Raw genomic sequence first — 23,524 nt, forward strand, 5'->3', positions numbered from 1 at the left:
CTCACGTCTCAGTTTCCAAGACTCCTATCTCCTCATTTGTTGACCTAACGTACGACCGGCTGAAGATCTGACGGCTGTAGAAAAGCTGCAGCTCATTGATCCATCAGACGCTGAGTCAGCAGTTTGTTGTTTGAATGAAGATCATGTTTGAGAGATGACCTCCTTGAGATCTTTAACAGCTGAGCACACAAACAGCTGTTACTCATTTATCTGTTTCATTGCTTTTTACCACCATCTAAGATGGCGACTATAACACATGTTGGTATCATTGAACTGTATCACATGACCTCAGAGGACCAGAGAAAAGCAGACAGACGTGTCACGCCGTCTACGTTGTTGCACAAGTGCGTTTCATCACCGCTGATAGAGACGGCCTCAGAGTCTTCTTCAAGTCAGAGATCCTGGTTATTAAATGGTGTCGTTACTACGAGGCTCTTAAAACGGGATCACAGACCATGTTAGGGCGGCTGTGGGGTAGTGGTAGGGCGGTCGACTCCTGATCAGAAGTGAGCGGGTTCGATTCCCGCCTTGCCCGCCCATGTGTGGAAGTGTCCTTGGGCAAGACGCTGAACCCTGAATTCCCTCTGGTGGGAGGTTGGTGCCAGTGTTCAGTAGCTGAGCCACCACCAGTGTGTGTGTGTGTGAATGTGTGAATGTGTGAATGTGTGAATGAGTGAATGGGTGAATGTGTGGATGAGTGAATGGGTCAATGAGTGAATGGGTGAATGGGTGAATGAGTGAATGAGTGAATGTGTGAATGTGTGAATGAGTGAATGGGTGAATGTGTGGATGAGTGAATGGGTGAATGTGTGGATGAGTGAATGGGTCAATGTGTGAATGGGTGAATGAGTGAATGGGTGAATGAGTGAATGGGTGAATGTGTCTGTGACTGTGAAGCGATTGAAGGAGAGTAGAAAGCTCCATCTACCATGTCAAATAAAACATTTTCACGGCTAAAAACAGGTTACAGGTGTACCAGGAGAGGAAAAACAATCCACAAAGTGCTGTCATTGTTTCTGTGAATCACCGTTTGATTATTTGAATCCAACACATTTTACTGACTCCATATATATAACAGTGTTTTAAATGTTTTATTGTCTGAATGTTTTGATGTATTTTAACCAACTCCTTTGCTAAAGAGGTTTGAAATCCGTGTTTTTCCTCTCTCCAACCAGAACTATATGTTAATTTAGCATAAATGTAACAAACTTATTGTTTTCTTGCTCAAACTTTCTTTTTTCCCTGAAATAATGTGGTTCAGGACTTCGTTATGGCTCTCTGAATAACTTCTGTCATGTTGATGGTAGTTTTTGAGACACAGATTTAGATGTTTTTTATGAAATCCAAACTTTCTTCACTGGTGTCGGAGTCCAAACTGAACGTTTTCTCATTTTTGTATGAACTGCAGGAACGTTCTGGAACATTAACAACTTAATGCTAACATCCCCTTTTCTTTAGTCATGGAGGAGTTTTCTGGCTTTTAACTTTATAATTTACAGTCCCCATAAAGTGCAACAAAACGGAAACACAATACAATATTGTGTCTGTTAATATAGGAATAAAAATGAATCTCTATCATTGATATTCTTTTCGTGGTGTTTGTCTTCAAACTGAACCTGCTTCCGTTCTGCTTCTTTCTAACATCTTTATTTTCCTCCTTTGTCTCTTTTTCGTCTCGTATCAGATTTTGGGGTGACTGCTCCCAAACCAAACCTGACTTTCAGAGATATTGGCCGATCTATATCCTAACGAACATCCACGAGTCAACTCTGAGCATGTAAACCTTTAACTTTAATTGATAAAACAGATTTTTCCAGCCTATTTTGGATTCATTTATCTTCTGTTCTTTAAAACCATATAGATTGTTCTGACCTGGAACACAGTTTCATTCAGTTTCAAACTGGACACCGAGACTAAAACGTTTTTTTTGTTAATCTTCATGTGACTTAACATGACTTTGGTTTATTTCTTTGTTTATTTTTGGAATCATGTCAGTTAAAAAGAGACTTCATTATTGGTGAGGATAAAGTGTGATTACTTTGGACCGAATGACCAAATACTTGAACATCTGTTTATGGAAAAGCACTACTGGGATAAATACTGTACGTTTCAATGGAATGATGCTCAGAAAACTAAGTACAACAGTTACATTCTTGAAGAAGGACTTTTATTGTGAAATTACTGTAGATAACACAGACTGTTAGTGTTAAGAACTGAATAGTGACTGTTGCAAAAACAAAGAGATCTTTAGGAAATGCAGATAAATGTTTAATGCTGCAGTTTGACAGACCCTGGACTAAAATAGAATTCTCTTTGTTAATTAACCAATGTATTCATTTATTGTTTCTTTTGGTTTAACAATGCTCTAGTTTATTAAATTAAGTCCAAATTTCTGTTGATGTTAAAGTCCCACTCCAACTATATTTTGGTCTATTTTGAAAGTGGTCTTGTAATTGTTATTATGCAGCCAACATGAAGCAGCTCTACACTGATATCCCATCATTCCTTCCTTCACACTCTCTCTAGCTTACAGACCCTCACTAGCTAACATTAGCGTGGTCAAAAAATGGTGATCAATATCAGAGCTCTCCAGACGTACGTTTGATCCAGATGGGAGCTCAGATGAAAATGAAGACGTTCGTGGATCTGTTTTCTGGAGGATTTAGAGTTGTAGTGGAGCAGGGAGACTTTGGGATGCTCACAAACTTGAGCTTTTATAAACCATCCAACAGGATTTGAATACAGAAATACTCAGAAATGCAATTTTAATCTTAAATCTTTGTATGTATTTCCTGTTTGTAGAAAAAACAAACATGATTTTCATTGGAGTCTTCAGCCAAACAGAGTGATTTAGTGTTCAAGACTTTTCTAAAAATATGAGAAGGCATTTGAAAGAGGAGACTAAGATATTCTTTCTCAAGAAAAGAAATAAGAAAAAAACAACTATAAAAAACAGTGGAATCAACAATTCAAAAAAATTAAATTCCCTCAAAAGTGTTTTTCTTTTATGTCCATTTAAGGAATATTTATGATAAAAGCCACAGAAGAACTTCCTTCTCAAAAGTATAATACTTCTACTGTAGATTTTGTTTTACATTCAGTAGTTTGTAAACATTTTAATCAATTTGATGTTTAATTTACCAAAAAAAGCTAAAATAAACAACAACTGTAATTTATCTTGAAGGTCTTTTACATCACTTTCTTGTCTTTTAAATTAATTCTTTAGTTAGGATGTCTCTACTCTTTTTTTCTTAAATAATTTTTTCCATAGTTGATGTGATTTATGAAAACAACATAGAGGCGTAAGTGATAAAACACAAAACAAAAAACAAATGAAAAAAACATTTTAAATAACGTGACCAAATATACTTGCATTGAAAAGTTATAAAATCTTCAGTTTTGAATGTAATCAATACTCTGAAACGCTCAATGAGAGATTACTAACTACACTATTCATTTAACCAGCGAGATATATCGCTCCAGATGGGATGCTAGCTTGTTGCGTATACAAAGTTGGACGCCATGTTGGAATGGCATAGATGCTTGTTTACTTGGACCGCCACGATTAGTCGATTAGTTACGTCGACTATTAAATGGTTGAAGATAATTTGACCGTTGAAGCATCGTTTTTTGTTTTTTCCTTGTTTTGATCTCAAAACTACAGTGTGTGTTTTGTTGATGTCGGGTCTGCCATTCTCTTTGACTCATGCGCAGGAGTGCTAATCCGGGTCAGTGGTGATGTCAGGAAGTTCTGAGAAGGATAGGCTACAATAAAAACACGGCAACAGAGCTTGAAATGTGGGACGGATATGAAAAATAAAGTGTCCAATACAATCTCTGCAGGACAGAACTTGTGTTCCATGACAACACTACGGATGCACGAGTTGATCACACTGAAGAATGATCCTCGTCTAGGGAAGCTAAGCTAACGGCACCAACACAGCTAGCTCTTCAGATTCACGGGTTTAAATGGACCGTGTGTCATTAATGGGCTGTATGGAGACTAACCTGGAGATCTGCGGCAGAGTCGTGTCTACGGAGCCTCTGTCTGCGCACTGAACATTTCACATTTCTTCGAACCAAACGCGGCGTGGATGATGAATTTACGCAGGAAATGAACCGCTCAGCTGAGGCTTCATTCATATTCTGCACCGCGATCATGTTGTTCGGTTCGTGGATTTGAAACGTCACTGCGCAGACAGAGGCTGTGTGCATACGGATCTGCTGCAGTCATGGAGCGGTGGGAAAACCGCTCACGAGTCCCAGAAGTGAACTAGTGAGCTCGCCTCGAATCTAGAGCCAAGTTGACAAGTGTAGCATTACATCTGCTGCATTAAGCTACAATTAAATGTAACCTAAAGTCATAAACGGCAAAAAGCAGCATAATAACCACAACATCAAAGAGCTAACAGGTTTATGGGCCGTCCATCAAACTGAGAATATTCGGTCTGCGCCTGTGCAGTAAGTGTAGCCACGAAGGATGTAAAGAACGAAAGTAGTAAATTCTGAAATTCCAATATGTTTAAATATATACATTTGTCCACTTATTAAGATACAATATCTCAAAGCAGGTTGTATGTATATGATTTCTGAGGTTTTTTATGTTTAGGAATATCTTGAGTTCAAAGATGTCTTTAGTGTTTTGGTTTCATAAATAGACCTCAGTGAGCAATTATTTTGGTTTAGTTGGTCAGTGTCTATAGGTTTGAAATACTTTATTAAATATATTTTTTAAAGCTTTAAAAAAGAATTGCAGGCTTTTATTTAGTTTTTTGTTGTCGATTCAGATTGCTGACCTTATTTGATTTAAGATTTAAGTCCTGTTCGTCATCAAGTAGTAAAGCACAATTTTCAATGTATGGTTTGTTTGCTGGTATGGATCCTTTTGATGGTGCATTAATGTAGTTCAGTTATATAACCAAAAAATTAGGTGAACACTTTCTAATTCTGTATTTGTGTAAAAAAAACTGGGTTTGAAAAATCAGTAAATTGACAATATTTTCTATATTTTTTATAATGAAAGCTAATATAAGTATTGATATGTTCAAGGTTTATTTCACAGTTTATTTTTAATTTACTATTTATGAATTGTTCCAATTGGTTCCAAAGATCAAAAGAAAATGCAGAATTATAGAAAAGGTGAAGTACAGATTCAGGGGAGTTGTTGCAAAAACTACAGTTATGATTAATAACAGAATGTGTTGTGAATGTTTATTATTGCATTTTTATTTAAGATATCAATTCTTTTAATTGACAAAGGAGGATCTATTTTACTTATAACTTGATAATGCAGATGAGAGGTCATTAAATGAAATAAACCTGAAGGGATGGATTTCATTCATCATCATTCATCTTCTTGTCCTCTTTGTCCCTTTCGGGTCGCGGGGGTGCTGGAGCCTAACCCTGGACAGGTCGCCAGTCTGTCGCAGGGCAAGGATGGATTTCATAACACTACTAAATGCTTTGTTTGTTACAAAAAAAAGATTTGGGATGGAAAAACCCTTCATGATTTATCTTGGACAAAAGTAAAAAGCCTGCGTGTCATCTCTTGTGATAATCTCGTTGAATGTAACCAAAAACAGCAACTTCCTTTGCTTTTATTTTGAAATGACTGGCTCTTCCGGTCCGGTGCGGCGATTTGCTCTCGTTTTCTATGCGGACGATGAGAAGCTCAGTCTGAAGGGGAGCGGTCATCAGACAGCCCGCGTTCGCTTTCGACTCATTCGGCGGCACAGGAAGCCAGCGGGACCGAAGGTTGGTGCTTCTCCTCGGCGGCCATCTCTCGATTCAAACACTAAGGAGAAAAAATGGTGGGTATCATTTCTGGAAGTGGATTTTTATGTTTTGATATGTCGCAGTAAAAAGAAATAATCCTTACATATTTTCTTTTTTATTATTATTATTTTTATAAGGTTGTGCTTTACTTGTCGTTTAGATGCGGAAAATGATTCGACATCAAGTTGAGCTTCGTTCTTACTGGAGAAAACTCAAGACTTTTGTGAAGGTAAAGTGGGGTCGGCTAACGCTGCTAGCTAATTATGGCGGGTAGGGTTTTCTGTCGCCGGAAATTCCCGAACTTTGACGGATTTCAACGATCTATGGAGATTAATCTGAATGGAGATTTTGAGTAAAAAAAAAATAATAATGCATACGTGTGCAACAATAGAAACTGTCAAATTGAATGGATGTTAGTTTAAATAAATAAACTTGTCATCACAATCCAGCGTGTCTGTGTTGTTTTTATGATCAAAAAAGCTTTGTTGACATTTAGAGGCTAAGTTTGTGTCTCCTTGTTTGTTGTCCCCAAAGCCGTTCAATGAATTATTTTATGTTACATATGATGTAAATCAGTGGTAGAGTCCTTGTATCTGTATAAAATGTGGATCAAAGTACTTTGGTTGTTGGAAAACTTAATATATTTTGTTTTAATGCGTTTTGTTTTAAACTTGACATTTTTCCACTATTAGACAACTAAACTTTTGTTAAAATGTTAATTTTAATATTTTACAAACTCCAAAGTTGGTGATGAAACTATGGCCTGTATAATTTACTATTTGAATGCATGATAGTTGTTGTTTTTATTCATTTTTAAATAATCTAGAAATTACTTTTTACTATAAATTGAAGGACTGGACTGAGGGATTGTAATGAAACATGTCAAGTGTGTTCAGTGGAAGGAGATGGACATTTTTTTTTTTTCTTTTTGTGTGCTTTTGGTTTTCTCTACAGAATCTCCTGTTTTGTCTGTTTTTTATTATGCGTAATAGGATGTCCATAAGGGTCCTTATGGGTTCCATTTTTAAGTTTTGTTTCTGTTCTTGTTTTTATTTCATGCCACTTAAATTCAATAAAAGTGCAAATGGAGAATAAATCGGGGCTGTTTCTTGTCCTTTTTCTTTTTTTTTCTAACTTTGCTCTGAAGATGATTCGTCATTTGCTGGTTTGTTTCGTTTGTGTTCGTGTGTGAAGTTAACACCTCTTCCCTTCCCTTGCAGACGCTCTCACTGCAGAGGCAGATGATGGAGAACCTCATCATAGCCAAAGCCAGACAGGATGCTGTATCCTTGTTTAGTAAAAACATTATTTTGCTTAAAAAAAGACATTAAAATGAAGAGAACAGGAATCATAGCAGATAAAACAGTTAAACTGTTGAGTCTTTTTAAACCTTTGTTCATTTTTGCTATTTAGTTTGATCATTTTGCTCTTTTTCCAAAAGTATTAGTTAATTTAAAACCTTTTCCTCTATCATGTTAAAGAAACACTATTATTCCACTATGAGTATTTGCTGCTTTCTTTTAACATTACTGCTGCTAGCTTCAGCGAAAGATGGAAGAAAGGCGACTAAGGCTGCAGGAAGAAGCCAACAGGTACTGTGATTTTAGAATTTTTATTCCTTTATAATTCGGTATAGGTTTGTCTGTAAGTGTTGTCAACAATCTCCAGTCCGGTTTTAACACTTGAAGATTTATTTGACCACTGAAGTGCTGCTGTGTTTGGTTTTGCTGCTACTCTTTCTTTCCCATTCGGGTTGTTTTTCTCACCTCGTTTCTGCCGTTTCCATCCTATGGAGAAGCGCTTCTGCTGATGAAGGAACTTTACTTTGGATTGATGGGATTTTGGAAAAGGAGTGCAAACAAACATTTCCATCAGCATTTGTGTGCACTGATGGTTTAATTGTTCTGAGTTACATAAATGTCTGATTAACTGTTTACCTGCATCAATCAGTGGTTAATCTGCTTCAGACAGATTCAGATAAAGTAAGACGCTCTTCAGAACGCTGCTGCTCGTCTGTGAACTCACCAGCAGATGATCACACATCACCTCTCCCTCCCGGTCCGTTTTAGATCCTAATTTGAAGTTTTAGTTCCTGCTTTTAGAGCCCAACATAGTCAGGCTCCTCATTATTTCTTTGAGCTTCTTGGATTCAATAAACCTTTTGCTTTTAGCTCATCAGATCAGGTTTCATCAGTTTTTTTTCCTCTCACACGGTTTAAAACTAGAAGAGATGGAGATCTCCAAGCGGTGGCTCCTAAACTCTGGAATGTTCTTTCTGTCCCGACACCCCATGACTCAGTCAAGACTTTGAACCCCTTCATGTCTGAATTCATTTCCAGTTATAAAAGTCTTTCCGCGTTTCTTTTCTGTTCAAGGTGATTTTAAATGAAGTAGAGTCCTAACTAAATGGTGTTGCGAATTAGAGACATACGGTGTGAAGAGGTTGGAACACCTGATTACCTTATATGAAGCATTTTCTTTCTTTGTTTTTTAATCCTCTTGTCAAGTTGTTTTTGTCATATGTTAATCACTTACATCTCCAGGAGAAGTTTTCTTATTTTTTCTTTAGTTTACCTTTTGGTTTCCTAAAATGTCTGTTTCCTCATTACTAATTGCATATTGTTGGATGGAGGCTCTCTGTTTCCATAACAAACAAAAATATGTTCTGGATAGGAAACCCAATCCAAAAGGCAAAACTTTGTGTGTTTTTGTAACAGGAGATTCGCAGCGTCTGGGTCAATGACGGCGGAGGAGCAAGAGCAGCGACTTCTCTACACCAACGTGTTGGAGTACGAACAAGACCACGTCAGTACCGGACAATAGGAGGCAAAAACCACTTTAGAGCGCCGTAGCTGTAGTTTTATTTATCTAGCAGTTTTCATAGCGAGCGACTCAAAGGAAAAACTAAACTAGACCAAAGAAATAAAGTAATAAATGTTATAGAAATGTTCTCCTTCAGGTGTTATTTTAGTGAAACCTTTGCACTCTCAGATTGAATATTACTTTAAAGTTGTTGGTATAAGAATCTCTGATGTGGATTTATTCTCCATAAGATAAGTCAAAACGTCTGTTTTATTTATAGAATACGGTTTTATTCTTTTAACTTTAGTTTTTGCGTGCTTACAGGATTGGCCCAAACAATGGAAAGCCAAACTGAAGAAGAATCCTGAAGAGTCTCTGGTGTCGGATTTGGTATCTTATTTACTCAGGTAACTGACTGGAGATCATTTAAGAGAAGTTTTAACAGCATTGAAGATATTCACAAAATCCCCCGACTGATCTGAGAGCTCAGTTCTACCCATCAGATGCCCATCTCAAGGTTTTTTAATAGATTCTTCTCACAGCTCAGTTTTTTCTTCTTTGGTGGTTTTACTTGTTGCTGCTACCTGATCCTGATTTACTTGGCTTGGTAAACCCTCAGCTACCAAGTGTTATGTGGATGTTTTTCTCCGCTTCAGAATCTGCTGGTTTAATTGCATAAACGATTGAAGAGTTATGGTAGATGAATGTCTGGAGCTGAAGTTCAGGCGTTAAAGTGTTAAACTGCCGTTCTCCTTTCAGCCGATCAGATCACCCGGTTGTGAAGATGCTGCGAAAGCACCAGTACAGAATTTACAACAGGCTCTACCCCCTCGTCATCAAAGGCGCTCCTCAGAGTCCTGCCCCGCCCCTCAGGCCGTCCCGTAGCGTCCACAGTCTGCTGCACGCCGGTAAGAACCGCTCAGGGGTTTGAGAAGGCGCTCAAATCTTTGTTCTGCAGGATGAGTTTTGTTGGATTTCACAAAGGAAATTACATTTTCACAATCAGATTTGAGTTTTTCACGTCTCCAAGTTTTGAGTGAATGATGCGTTTAAATGCTGCTAGAATGCTGGGTCATCAGAGTTTTCTCATCATCCACTTTGAATTTTAGATTGTGATTTTTCTTCTTGTAAAAACTTGACACTTTCCCATCTTCCTTAAAGAGATCTGCCCCGATAATTAAAAATCATTTTAAAAAGTTTAAATTAGGGATGTCCCATCAGATTTTTTCTAAATCTGAATCCTTGATTTTGAGCATCTGCTGATCCCGAGTCCCGATCCAGAACTTTTATAACACATTTTAAAAATGAACACATTTAATATACAGATTCAGTTTATTTTTACGTCATTAACCTTCGTTTATCATCATTTAACGCTTAAACGGAGGACTTTGGTGAAGTAGAATTAACAATCATGTAGAAATATTCCAACTATTAACTAGAAAAAAGAAGTATTATCTTGTAAATATTGGTGATATTTAGTCATGTGAGAAAGTTTAGTGATTTTAACTTCAATGTCTGCAGAACGTTTCAACATTTAACCGAATGTGATTCATATCTTCATATACAATTCTTATAAATTAATGATGGCTCTGTTTTAGCATGAATATGATGAGTCTTCATGATATCATTAAAACCATTTATTCAGTTTTTATTTTTAAGATCATAGGGATTTTTAAACCCCTTAAGATATCACATTTTGAGTTTTATTACCACTAAGGCGGTCGACTAATCAACAACTAAAATAGTTGACGACTAATTTAAGTCGATTAGTCGTTACTTTACATTATCTGGAGTCAGTGTCGTAAAGCATGATTCATTCAAAGTTTAATAAACTATCATCTTTATTGTCTTCATGTTTGGTTTAAAGCTAATGATGGTTAAGATTTGTGCTTCACATCCTCTTTGTTCATGACCCGATTGGTCGACTATTAAAATATTCATTTCCGGCAGCCCTAATTACCACAATAGTTAATTTTCTTAACTTTTATTTATTTATGTCTCAGAGAAATAAAGATGCATATCAAAGGACAGCTCAGGTCTTAAGATTTTTAATGACGGATTTAGCACTTAGCATAGTTAGCAGCTGCTGACAGCGTCTGTCTGCAGCAGCTCAGAGAGAGCTTAGCGTTAAGAAGAAACACAAACCTGATCTTTTTCTGTTGAAATGCTTTTGTAGGTCACTGTTTAGATTAAGTCGAACCCATAGACACCTGCTGTCAGATTAAATCATTTTTAAAAGAGTCATTGATCCTGGAAGTCTGAATCTGTCTGTGAACGTCTGACTAGCTTGACTGAACTGTTTTTGTTAGCATTGAGCTGCTGCCGTATTCTGCTGTGCTTTACGGCAGTAACGTGGTGATCCGTTCATCACATGACGTCTAATGAAGCATTTATCCGGAATAATAGGCTTGAAAAGATAAACAGCTGATCATAATAAGGATAAACTAGAAAAGTTGCATTGCCTCCAATACTGCTAGTGTGAGTTCTTTTTGCTGAATGTGTTTCTGAAGTGATTCACTTTATTTTCTGAATAATGTCCTGAACCTGCTGAATGTTTTGATATCAAACTTGCATAAGTTTTAAAAGTGCACCAAGAATTTAAAGATTTTTTTTTTTAATTTAATAAAATGTCAAAAACCTAAACATTTGTTGAATACCAGAAGTACAAGCATGAATGTCCTGAACGTGCTGAACGCTTTGAGACAAATATTACATAAGCTTCAAAGTGCCTTTCTATTGAGAAGAAAATCCTATGAATTGCATAGAATTTTAAAATGTTTCAAGTGTGTGAATTCCAAAATATGAGCAGAAATGTTCTGAACTTACTGAACGTTTTGATAACAAGATGGTAGAAGTCTTAAAAGTGCACACAATTTTGTAGAATTTCCTATTCATTTTCAATGGGGTGAAACAAGTACACACAGTTACACACAATGTTTGAGTTACAAATCAAGAATTACACACAAATCCATTTTCTCTGCATTCGTCACTGAGTGCTGGAGGGTTTTGTGTGAAGGAAAAGCCTTGAATATTTTATTGGCATCAACAATGTAAACAAAAGACGACTTGGACGAGCTAAAAGAAAATCTTTTCCATGGATGTGAAGACAATGTTGTATGTATGAAGTCTGGATTTGATTTTAGTGTTTATTTGAGCCTTAAAACAAGACAATGAATGGATAATCATAAAAAGCTGTTTTCCTGAGACTTTCTGTAATCATGATCAGAAATCTCTCCTGTTTCTTTGAATCCACCTTCATGGATCTCCAGAGAGTATCAGGAATCCGGGCAGGACCTCAGGCTGCGGTGTTGGAGGCCAGAGTTTCAGAGTGGACTCGGCACTTCCCTCCTCGCACTCTCACGACCTCCTGAACAATTACGAGGACTCTGAAGGGGAGGAGCTCCACACTCGGATGACCGTGGAGCGGGAGAACTCTTTTGAAGACCTGGAGCAGTTCCTGTTCCAGCTGGACTGGGTCCCGCCTGTCGGGACCACAGAGGAATTGGCCTCGGATTCTGAGCTGGTCCAGGATCGCTCCGTCCCGCCAGAGCAGGACGAGGGCTACGTCCAGGGGCTGGAGATGAGAGCGCTGAAGGAACACTTGAAGGACATTGTCAAGGACATCCACATAGCCATTGGTGAGCACATGGGGGTGGGGGTGTACAGTTAGTGTTACTGTTGATCTGTTTGAGTAATTTGAGCCTCTTTTTCTAAAACCGGATCTTCAAGGGCTTTAATCCTCCTATTCTTACACCTCTCAGAGTAAACTACACCCACACATATAACCTATTACCTTTGGAACACTAAAGAACTTATTTTATGAAAGGAGTTATTTTTTTCCTGCCCTGAAATAAGACGCCTCGATCTCTGAGGCTCCGCCTTTCTCTTCTTGTAGGTGACGCCCACATCATGACGTCATCCTAAAGTCGACCTCAGCAGCGTGTTTGTTTCTCCCACAAAAACAAACTTTTGCAAAGATGGATGGTCATAGAAAATGAAAGCATTTTACAGATCACTGCTAGCTCAGCAAAGACAGTGTTGGCCTGGGGGCGGAGCTTGCAGTGCAGATGTTTATGATTGTGCTTAAGCTAACAAAATAAATGGGGATATATTTTCCCCAAATAATGTGTTCTTCTATTTAATCTTAGTTAATAGAGATGATTTTTACCAATTATTGCAGTATCGTGATATTATCGATATCGTGAGCCATGTATCGTGTATCGCATTGTACCGTGAGATACCCAGTGAGTCCCAGCCCTAGTGTGAATGCTGGAAGCTGAACTTGGCCACTGAAGATGCTGAAATTGATGGCTAAAAACACTGAAGCTGATAGCCAGCTTCCTCTTGGTTGGTGCTTAAAGACTGTCTTCCATGGAAGCCTTTTCAGTCATAATTCAAAGTATTAGTATGTCTCAGTTGACAATTCAATTAGCAAATTCATCGTTCCATTTGATAATGCATTTTGACAATTGACACTTCAATATGAAAAATCACAATTCAAAATGACAATTTTAAGAATAAAATGTTGAATAAAAACAAAATCAAATTCATTTTAATTTGTCATGGGTTTATGATGTCACAATTCATGTGACAATTAATTTTGCAATCCAATATGCAATTTGACCTTTCATTTTAAAATGTAAATTCATTTTAAAGTAACTTAAAATCTATTTTCATTGCATAATGGGACAACTCAAATCAACTTGCAAAACAGCCCCCCCCACCCCCGTTGTAATGCATTTTCATTCTGTCTGTGGCAAGATTTCATATGAATGCAAACTGTCAGATGCTCATCAGGGCGGGGCCTACCACCTAAAACCTAAACTGCTAAATCTGTCTGTGGATCAAGAGTAACCGTCACTTTTTCACCAGAGGTCTAAAAAAGGTTTAGGTTACATAAAATAGAAATATTAATTTCACAAAATGATACAAAAAGACTCTTTACCGACTAAATTTGTGTGGTAGTTCACTGATATGAAACGATGTTTTCTTCCTGTTTTAGATCAGCTGCTGTCGCTGTGTTTGCTGTCCTTCGAGTGTTTGAACACGGCCATCTTCAAGGACCTGTGCCTCGCCAGCATAGAGGAAGCCTTCTTCGCGCCCCTCTGGACCGCTCTGGTGGCTCTTTTCAGGTTGGGCTTCGTAAAAATTAAAGATGACATTTTTGGACCGATTTTATTCTGACTTATGCCAGTTACAGTAAAGATGCTGCAGTGAAGAAGATTAAATGTTTTTTTAATGTTTTATTTAGTTCTAACATTCAAACTGCTGAATGCATCAACATTCCTGCAACACTAAAAATATTAAATGGAGCTTTTTTTCCTTCATTTTTATTTCAATAGCTTTTATAAAAATAAAAAAAAAACTTTTTTTGTGGTTTTGGGCTCAAAGAAGATTTAATTGATTATAGAAATCTATTCTTATAGATCTTCTTTTTTTTAATTTCTACCTTTTTAATTCATCCTTATTTGCAATTATTTTGGCACACATGCTTTCATCAAAAACGACTCAATGACATGTGACTTTACAGGAAATACAACAAAATAAATAAGATACATTTATTCATTTGTGATCCATGAACTTTTACCTCTCGTACGTAATCATGATTCTCCTTTTCGTTAACTCCTTCTTTCCTCATTAGAGCTTAAATACATTTTCTTTCCACGTTTCAAACAAAGCTTCTCTTTTCACGCTCGTCCTTCAGGAGGGTTCACAGAGAACGGGAGGAGGCCTTTGTCAAAAGTTTAAGGCTGTACTGCAATGCTACTCCCAGGGATGTTGGTGTTCCCCTCAAACTCTTCCCTCAAGATCCTGGTGCCCTGCAGGGTTCCTACCCCTACGAGTCGGCAGCTCAGGAGCTCCAGCTGCTGGTTCAGGACAGCTGTCCACAGAGGAAGCTGGAGTGCATCGGTACGGACCACGATGTCCTGGGAAGCATGACTCTCAGGAGCCTGCTTTGTTATGAAAGTCTTGAGTTTTGGATTTCATGTTTAGTTCACACAGAAATAAGTAACAAAAACTCAAGTTGATTTACTGATAAACATGTTCAGTAAATGAGTGTATAAACGGTTAAACACTGGATTCTAAGCAGATTTATTCTGTTCCTCTGAATTTCAAACGGCTGGTTAAATATTTTGTTGCTTATTTTCTGATGTTTTATTTAATCTCCACTAGATGGCGCTGGTTTCTTGGTATTGACACAAACTTATTCTAAAAGATGTGGAGCTGCAGTTCACATCATCACTGCTCCATGCTGTCTGTGCCCTATGACTAAAGCAGTCTGAATCTCCTGAACCAGTTTGTTTGTGTTGCAGTGCGAACGTTGCGCCTCATCTGTGCTTGTGCTGAGGACTACAGGAGTCTCCAGGAAGTGGATTCTGCTCCCAAAACAGCAGCGATGTGAGTCAGTTATTACTTCTTGTAAAGATGGGTTCATGTTGGGGTTTTGAGCATTGTGTAATATTTGTTAGACGTTTGTAACAACAGGGTTCAATAAGAGCTTTTCAAAGCGTCACAATATTCCTGGTTGATGAGTATCCTTGCGGTGCAGAAGTGAAGTGTCTCCTGGAATCATGAACAGGATGGAAGTGCTGTGAGCCTCGGTGGCCACACTGTCAGGTCTCATCAGGATTCATTCAGGCCGGGCACAGCAGGGACTCTAGTAGGTCTGCTGCCCCCCTGCAGATGCCTGCTAACCGACCAGGACCTAAAGTGGGTCGTACTGTCTGAGAGGGACAAACGAGGAGGTTTGAGGAGTCAGAGGAGGAGGCCTGATACAATGGCTGCTGTCGTCTGTTCTACCAAAATACAAAACTCAGGTTTGGGATCCGCAGAGAACTTGACTGATTTTCACTTTTTATTTCAAACTGAGCCAAATAAAAACGAGAAAACTGTGTTGCACCCAAAAAACACCAATATCTTCTTGTATGTACGTAGATTTAGATTTGTTTTTATTCTACACAGTGAATTTCTTCTGATGGTTCCACATTGGAAGATTTCACTTAAAAACAACGTTTTCATCCAGTTTCCAAATGGGTTTGACCTGCTTTATCACATTAAAGAACCATTGTTGTTTGTTTGGCACCAAGCTGGAGGAAAAGACGGAGCTTCATTAATATTCTTATGGCAGCTCTTTTCTTTTGTTTCCTCCTGAAGTGGAATCCTTGTGGTGCTGCGGCGGCGTCTGCTGTTCCACATCCGTCCGGTTGAGTTGGAGTCTGTGTGAAGTGATTGGAGAAGGCAGGGTGGAGGAGCACGGGGGGAGCCGCTCCAACTCCTCATTTCTGTGCCACTACACTGTTTTAAACACTGAAGGTCTTCGCTTGTTGACCGGTTCCCATGTTTCTTTTAGAGGTGTAACGGATCACAAACTCTCGGTTCAGATCGTGTCACAGTTGTAGAGTCACGGTTCAGAACATCTTTCGTATCAGAAAAGAAAAAACTACATTAAAGCTAAACATTTATTTTTGAAGTTTTACCACATATATTTTTACTAAAACATATAAAGTACTTCAAAAATGTGGTAAATGTGCATACAAAACTGTGGCAAGTGATCCGTACAGATCACAGATAATCATTGATCCATACAGATCAGATGATCCATGATCTGTTACACCCCTAAAAAAAAAAACCCTACAATTAACAAATATATAATATCACCTCAGAACATTTGCTCACATCTTTGAACACATTTTTCTGTTTGGCATATAAAAATATTCCAGATGTTGGTATATTTTTGTAGAGCTCTTCAGACCAGAACCTCATCATCCACGTCCTCCATCATGAGGTTTTGGCCGTAGCTCCTCCCACATCCGGCGGGGCATCAGAGGTTTATGGACAAGCTGAGAGCAGCAACTGTAACGCATGTTAAGACACAGACTGTGGATGTGAATTTGATGCGTGATCAGTACGTATGTACTGACCCGTGGCTCGTGATCCGTATGGATCAGCGTGATCCGTATGGATCAGCGTGATCCGTTACACCCCCATTTCTTTATCTGACTGCACCTGCACCCCAGCAGAGAGCAGTTTACCTTTTTATTTCTTTTTGGTGTCATTCATGGCGCGTTCTGCTGGTTAAAGTTCATTTTGACTGGTTAGTTTGTTTCCTGTTTACGTCACTAACCGTAAACGTGTCAGACCGAGCCTTGTTTCTGCACGTTACCCTGACAGAAGAAACCCAGCTGTTCCGTGAGAAGACTTAATGTGTTCAGTGGTGAAAGGCTGAAGGTTTTGTGCAAACATTGGAGGTCCAGCTCTCCGTGGTTACATGAGCTGCTCCACACCTTCCAGAACCTGCACAGATGAAAAGAGTCTCCAGTTTCCTGCAGCCGGGTCAGTTCAGGGCTCTCACCTCCTTCTCACGCACAGCAGCGCGGCGGCGGTTCAGCCTGCGTGTAAAGTCCTGATAAACAAACGCTCGCCGTCTGCGCACACGGAAAAGCTATCAGCCTGTCATTTCCCAGACTGTAATTTGTCTTCCCAACAGATCTCTGGGAGGGAAAGAAAGCTTTTATTATCTCTGACTGTGACACGCCATCAGACCATTAGAAACCACTCCAGATTTAGGCTGATTTGGCCCCTGGGGGACACCATACCAAACTGTGTTGTAATGAGCCCTGTTTTATTGGGTCATCTATGTTTCAAATCCTGCTCTGGACGTCTTCTCCTCAGTGGCGCCGACGACCTGCTGCCCATCCTGTCCTTCGTGGCCATACGCTGCCAGTGTCCACAGCTGGTGTCTGAATGTGCGGCTCTGGAGGAGTTTATTCATGAAGGGTGAGTCGCTTCCAGGGAAACAAAGCTTTCATTTCAATAAACGGTACAACAATCTAAGATGTTTCTGACCAAACGGCCTTCAGGAGGGTGATTGTAGCTGTGGTTCTTCTTTATTTACTGTGGTCTGAAGTTTTAAAGTGGATTCACTTTGACCCACAACCAAAAAATGACAAACTCTATCATTTACTCACGTCACATCCCTGTTTATATGGAGTATTTTCTAAATTCATGATGCTGCATAAACACAACATGTGTTTGTGCTGATATCAGCATCGGCACATCGGCTGGTTCACAACTTATCAGTCAACAAACAGAAACTTCGAGGTTTTTAAAGAACATTCTGGTGTTAACATGTTCCTGTAGCATTTTCTCATTATAGAGGACTTATATAAATAGTTTACATTTTCTGAGTATTTCTTTATTCAAATCAGAAAAGCCTGAGCTAATGACGCTGCTTCTGACCGGGTGTGTCACCACGCCGCTGCCCCGCCCCCTTGTGTGCGTTCGTTTTCCTCGTCCGAGCTGGCCTCTGGCTCAGAGCGGCTGGGTTGATCCAATAATCCTCGCCATTGTTTTTGCTCTGCTAATGCTAGCTTGATGCTATAAGCTAGCGAGTGAACGCTCAGACGGAGCTCCCAGTGACTGGAAGGGGAAGGGGGCGGGGTTGCTCTGAGTCAACAGTCCCGCCCACAAACCAGAATTTCTAATGAGCTGCTGCCGCTGTGCATAAAATGTTTTACAAACGACAAAGAATCATAATTAAAAGATCCCTGGGAATGATTTTACAGTAGAAAAAATAGTTAGAGTGGACTTTAAATAAATTGGAGTTACCTACTTACCGTTATCAAGCTCAGATCCTCACTTCTCTGCTATAATTTTTCTTTAGTTTCTTTATTCTAGCAGATTGAATGCAGCTAAACTCCAAAAATTCCCTGCAGCTGTGATGGCAGTTAAACTTCAAGATCATTAATTACTTCTTACCGTTTATCACTTAAACAATATTTTATGCATTTATTACCATATATTAAATGCATAAATATGTTTGTTGACATAAAAGCACAAACTGTAAGATGTTTGAGATGATTTTAGTTGTTAAATGATTTAATATACATTTTATTTATTTGGGGCCTTTCTGGACACACAAAATCGCCTTACAGGTAAAAACAAAGCATAATATACAGCTTAAACGTGACAGTCATAAAACATATAAAATGTAGTAAAATGACATTAATTATGGTGGACGTGGCCGTCTGAAGAGATGGCTTTGGAGATTTGAGGGAGTGTGGTTCTGTAAATCAGAGGGAGGGAGTTTGAGAGATAAAGCAGAACTGGAAATGATTCTCATCTTAAATAAATGGTTAATATTTACGGACAGTAACCCTCTCAAACTGATAAAAGGCTTTTGTCTTCAAGTGAATTCTGTTTCCTGGAGCTTTCGTTCTCTTGTCTCATTGAACAGGTTCAGACTAACGGCTTCATAAACGGAGAGTTCATGCGGTTTATTGTGCTGTTTGTGTGACATTGGAGGCAGCCTGCCGCCACAAAACAAAGAAAAGCAGTCAAGTAAAATAATCGGGGGGGAGGGCAGCCTCCCAAAACCCAACTTTCTTCTGGGTGTCGTTGCTCGCGTGTCAGTTCCAACCACACCCAGAACGTTCATCAAAAACTCGGCAGCAGAAGACGCTGTTCGACCGACTGCAGCCAGAGAATCTGGTTTGGGTTCTCTGTTAAAATGCAGATACAGTTTGTTTTTCTGCATTTGGATGCAGTTTGGAGCGCCGAGTGCGATGAGGTGAAAGGTGAAGATCATCCCCCATCAGAGTTATTAATGTGGACCCAGATGGGAAATCTTCAACCAAAAATAAATCCTTCATTTCTAGTTCAGTATTTGGATGTAGATGTGTCAAAAAGACCCACAATCATCTTTCTAACTATCATAAAAGCATTCCAGTGGTCTTTAAATTATGATTTTGTTTTTATTTGAATCCTAAAACTTGACTTTTTCTAGGACAAACGCTCTTTTACCAAAAGTATTCATTCACCCGCTTTGACTCCCATCTGAACTGAAGCTCCATCCTAACCCATAGAGTTCAGTCTGGTCCACCTTCTGCAGATATTCCAGCTTCAACTCTTCTGGAAGACCGTCCACAGGTAGAGGAGTGATTCTAGGAATTCTGGACCGTTCTACCAGAAGCTCATAGGTCAGATCACACTGATGTTGGTGGAAAAGGTCTGGCTCTCAGTCTCTGCTGAGGTCAGGACTCTGCAGGTCAGTCCAGACTCTGTCCTCCATGTCTGTATGGACTTCACTTTGTGCTCTGGTCACAGTCATGTTGGAAGAGGAAGCTCCAAACTGTTCCTACAAGGTTGGAGACCGGAGTTGTCCAAAATGTTTCATTCAGACTTCCTTTCACTGGAACTGAGGGACCTGAAAACAAGCCCACACCATCATTCCTCCTCCTCCAATGCAGTCTGAAATGTCCCGTTCTCCTGAACCTCCAAACCCAGACTGCTCCATCAGATCTCCAGATGGCTCCTCCCTCCAGAGCAGGTGTCACCTCTGCTCTAGAGTCCAGTGACGCCCTGCTTTACACCAGAGCATCCAGGCTTTGCATTGACTTGGTGATGTAGTTGCCATGGAAACCCATTCCATCAAGCTCTCTGTGTACTTGGGCTGACCTGAAGGTCACATGAAGGTCGGAGCTCTGCAGCAGAAAGTCTATGACCTCTTCGACCTTCAGCTGACCTCTCTCCATCAGTTTCTGTTGTCGACCACTTGGTGTCTGAGTTTCTGTTGATCCTAAACTCTTCCATGTTGTTCTGATGGAGCAGACAGGTGACTGTGGAAGATTTAGGACATTTCAGGACTGGATTTGTTGTTCAGGTGGAATCCTGTGACAGTTTCACTCTGGAGTTCACTGAGATCCTGAGAGAGGAACATTCTTTCACTGAAGTGACAACAGTCTGCATGACTGACAGCTGATCTATACACCTGTGTGCAGGTGTATAGATCACTGGATGGTGGAGATGATCCTTCTGGTTATAGAGTGTACATACAATGTTTTTATTATCCTTTAAAAGAAGAAGCTTGAAACTCTTCTGTACGTTTCTTTGTCTTTGAGCTTCAAAAATCTGTAAAAAGTTTCATATTTTCATAATTATTTTAAAGTTTGTTCATTTAGGTTATAATAGTTTAAATAAAAAACTAAATCTGACTCATTCATTTAGTGTTCAACCAAAGGAGACTAATGATGAAATACCTTTGATTACCTTTAATATTCAAGTGAAATCTCTGTTTCAGGTATTTGATCGGAGAGGAAGGCTACTGTCTGACCTCCCTGCAGAGCGCTTTGGCCTTCGTGGAATCTCTTTGCACAGGAGGAAGAGGAGGAGATGGTTGTATTCCAGCAGATTATCTCACTTGAAAAAGGTGAAATTGTTTATCTTTATTTTAGATATAAAGTTTTCACTGTGAAATGATTATGTCTGTTATCACTTTAGAGGTAGAGTTGAGCTCACGATGAAGGGTCACACCTTACATTTACAGAGTGAAGACCAGATCAAACTCCAGAGATGTAGCTTGTTGACTCAAACAGGATCGTATGTTTCCCGCCTCATTCTCCTGTTTGATCATTGCCTCCATGATTGCGGTGCAGACCTTTTTCTCCATCTTCTTCCTGTTTTGGCTCTTAAACTCCTGCTGGGAGCTGATGAGCGAGCAGACGGTTCATCTGTTTGTTCTTTAGGATCTAATGGTTAGCTCCAGCTCAATGGCCAAATGTAGGACATGGTTTCAGAAGTTTTTGGAGCCCAAAAAAAAAAGAAGTTTGAACAAATGGAAGTTGACAGATTGGTTCATTATACCGTGAAAAGAGCGTCTAGCCGAATTGCTCGTCTGGCGCCCAGGGTGGTTTTTCCTGAGCAGAAAGAGGAGTGACGAGCGTTGGTGTTATGAGATATGACAGTCTCAACCGGCCCACTAAAAACTTCAGTGACACTCTGGTTCCTATGGGCAAACATGGAACCGTGCAGACTGCCGTGGTCCTCAGAGTCACTGAGGCAAGAAGAGGGATCCTTCTGTGAGCTTCACAGTTTCTGAGTGTCTGCCTTCAGTCACTCGAGGCTTCGGTCTTTGCTTATTCTGGTGTCGAGTATCGGACAATAAGAAATGGAAGTGATGAGGGGTAACGCCAGCTGTCAAAAATACCCCACGTTTCAGTTTTCGACCCTCCGTTTGGAATCGCTTTTCTTTCAGTCTCAAACATGAATTTGTGTGAAGTCACACCTTCATGTTTCTGCTCTCAATGATCTGATAGTTGATTCCTTCAGAAGTCAGAAATCTACATGTGTGGAGACGGCCTGTGTTTCCTTAAAGCTCATAAATGTTGAAGCTACAGTTCAGTCCACCTTTATTTATAAAGGGCTTTTTAAAGCGCTGTCCATAAAAACAATAAAAAATAAAAACAGTCATGTGCACAAATGTATCATACCTACCCCCCCCCCCCAACTCAACCCACCACCCACCCAACATACACAGAAGGGCCGCCCTTAAATCGACTATTAAAATAGTTGATTATTCGACTCTCTATATTCTGTGGAGTCAGAGTGTAATAAAGTTCAACAAAGTCGTTCAGCACCAAAAAATGTACTTTTGTAATATTTGAGTCTGTGAGACCAAAACTTTATCTTCAGTGTAAATTTGTTCCTTGTTTCAGATGCCGACCTCATTAGAGAGATCAGGAATACACTTTCCATCAAACTCATTTTGACAGCTGACCTTTGACCCTATATACCCTTATATCTAAAATTTAGATTACATTCTTAAGTCATCTTGAGGGGCGGGGCACCTGTCAAAACGAGTTTTATGGATGGTGTAGGGTCAAAGGTCACCTGTCAAAACGAGTTTGATGGATGGTGTAGGGTCAAAGGTCACCTGTCAAAACGAGTTTGATGGAAAGTATATTCCTGATCTGTCTCGTTTGATTTAATCTTGTTTTAATCCCAGACTATTGAAGGACAGACACTGCAGGATTCATTCAACGTTTATTAAACTATGATTTAAGTTGTCTTTATTTTTAGTTGGTTTCAAACTTTTTTTACATCAGTTTACGCATGACCTGATCAGTTGATTAATCTGAAGCCAAAACTCTGTGATTGGTCGACTATTAAGATAATCGGCAACTTTAATCCGCACACATTCATCCGTACACAAACCTTTATCGCTTCCAGTTTGACATTTATGGGAAAATCTATTTCACATTTTCATGGTTTGTACATGAAATCTAGAGTACAAACGAACTTGAAACAGACCATTTTACAGAGGATGAAGATAAACTTCATCCTCAACAACAAAGGAAAACTGGAAGCTCAGAATAAGTGATGTCCTCTTCAGCCGTAGAGGTGTATCTGATCTGATCTGATCCGATCCGATCCGATCCGGTGGATGCAGGAGTGATGCATTCGTGGTTTGTGTTCAGAAAGACAAATGAAACTCTTCAAATGAAAACTTTGACAGTTGAATCTTCTGCTCTTTCTGCAGATCTTTAGTGAAGTCGTTCTTCAAACTCCAGCAGCTGCTCCTGATGGAGGATTACACTCAGATATCAGACTGGAGACGCGAAGAGTTCCAACGCGGAACCAAACAGACCTAAAGCTCTTCCTGTCTCTGTGGGTGAAAGGATCCTCCTCTGCTCCTCCTCTGCTCCTCGTCTGCTCCTCCTCTGCTGCTCCTCTGCTGCTCCTCTGCTCCTCTTCTCGTCTTCTCCTCTGCTTCTCCTCTGCTTCTCCTCTGCTCCTCGTCTGCTCCTCGTCTGCTCCTCCTCTGCTCCTCTTCTCGTCTTCTCCTCTGCTCCTCGTCTGCTCCTCGTCTGCTCCTCGTCTGCTCCTCCTCTGCTCCTCCTCTGCTCCTCCTCTGCTCCTCCTCTGCTCCTCTACCTGCTCCTCCTCTGCTCCTCCTCTGCTCCTCCTCTGCTCCTCTATTTGCTCCTCCTCTGCTCCTCTCCTCTGCTCCTCCTCTCCTCTGCTCCTCGTCTGCTCCTCCTCTCCTCCTAAATCCTCACAGCTTCACCCTCAAACTGTTTTAAAAACAGGGATTTTAAGGCTGGAGGTTTGTCTCCTGATGATGTTTAAGGAGAACATCTGGCAGAACTGAGGCGTTTATTACAAACTG

The 23,524-nt window shown here is 39.7% G+C and overlaps 1 protein-coding gene across 1 annotated transcript in view; it reads left to right on the forward strand.

The window, feature by feature from the left end:
- vps9d1 (VPS9 domain containing 1) overlaps positions 1 to 23,145 on the forward strand; it is a gene marked incomplete in the record, with an annotated part of 27,690 nt that extends 4,545 nt beyond the window's left edge. The window contains 12 exon segments of the mRNA XM_024282595.2: positions 6,996 to 7,058; positions 7,315 to 7,367; positions 8,493 to 8,580; positions 8,902 to 8,984; positions 9,337 to 9,485; positions 11,847 to 12,215; positions 13,580 to 13,709; positions 14,282 to 14,487; positions 14,892 to 14,976; positions 17,251 to 17,355; positions 20,657 to 20,785; positions 22,895 to 23,145. Coding sequence (XP_024138363.1) covers positions 6,996 to 7,058; positions 7,315 to 7,367; positions 8,493 to 8,580; positions 8,902 to 8,984; positions 9,337 to 9,485; positions 11,847 to 12,215; positions 13,580 to 13,709; positions 14,282 to 14,487; positions 14,892 to 14,976; positions 17,251 to 17,355; positions 20,657 to 20,780 — 1,455 coding nt within the window.
- Between the last annotated feature and the right edge of the window lie 379 nt (positions 23,146 to 23,524).

The sequence above is a fragment of the Oryzias melastigma genome, linkage group LG6, assembly GCF_002922805.2.
Source record: "Oryzias melastigma strain HK-1 linkage group LG6, ASM292280v2, whole genome shotgun sequence".
In the NCBI taxonomy this organism is placed as follows: Eukaryota; Metazoa; Chordata; class Actinopteri; order Beloniformes; family Adrianichthyidae; genus Oryzias; species Oryzias melastigma.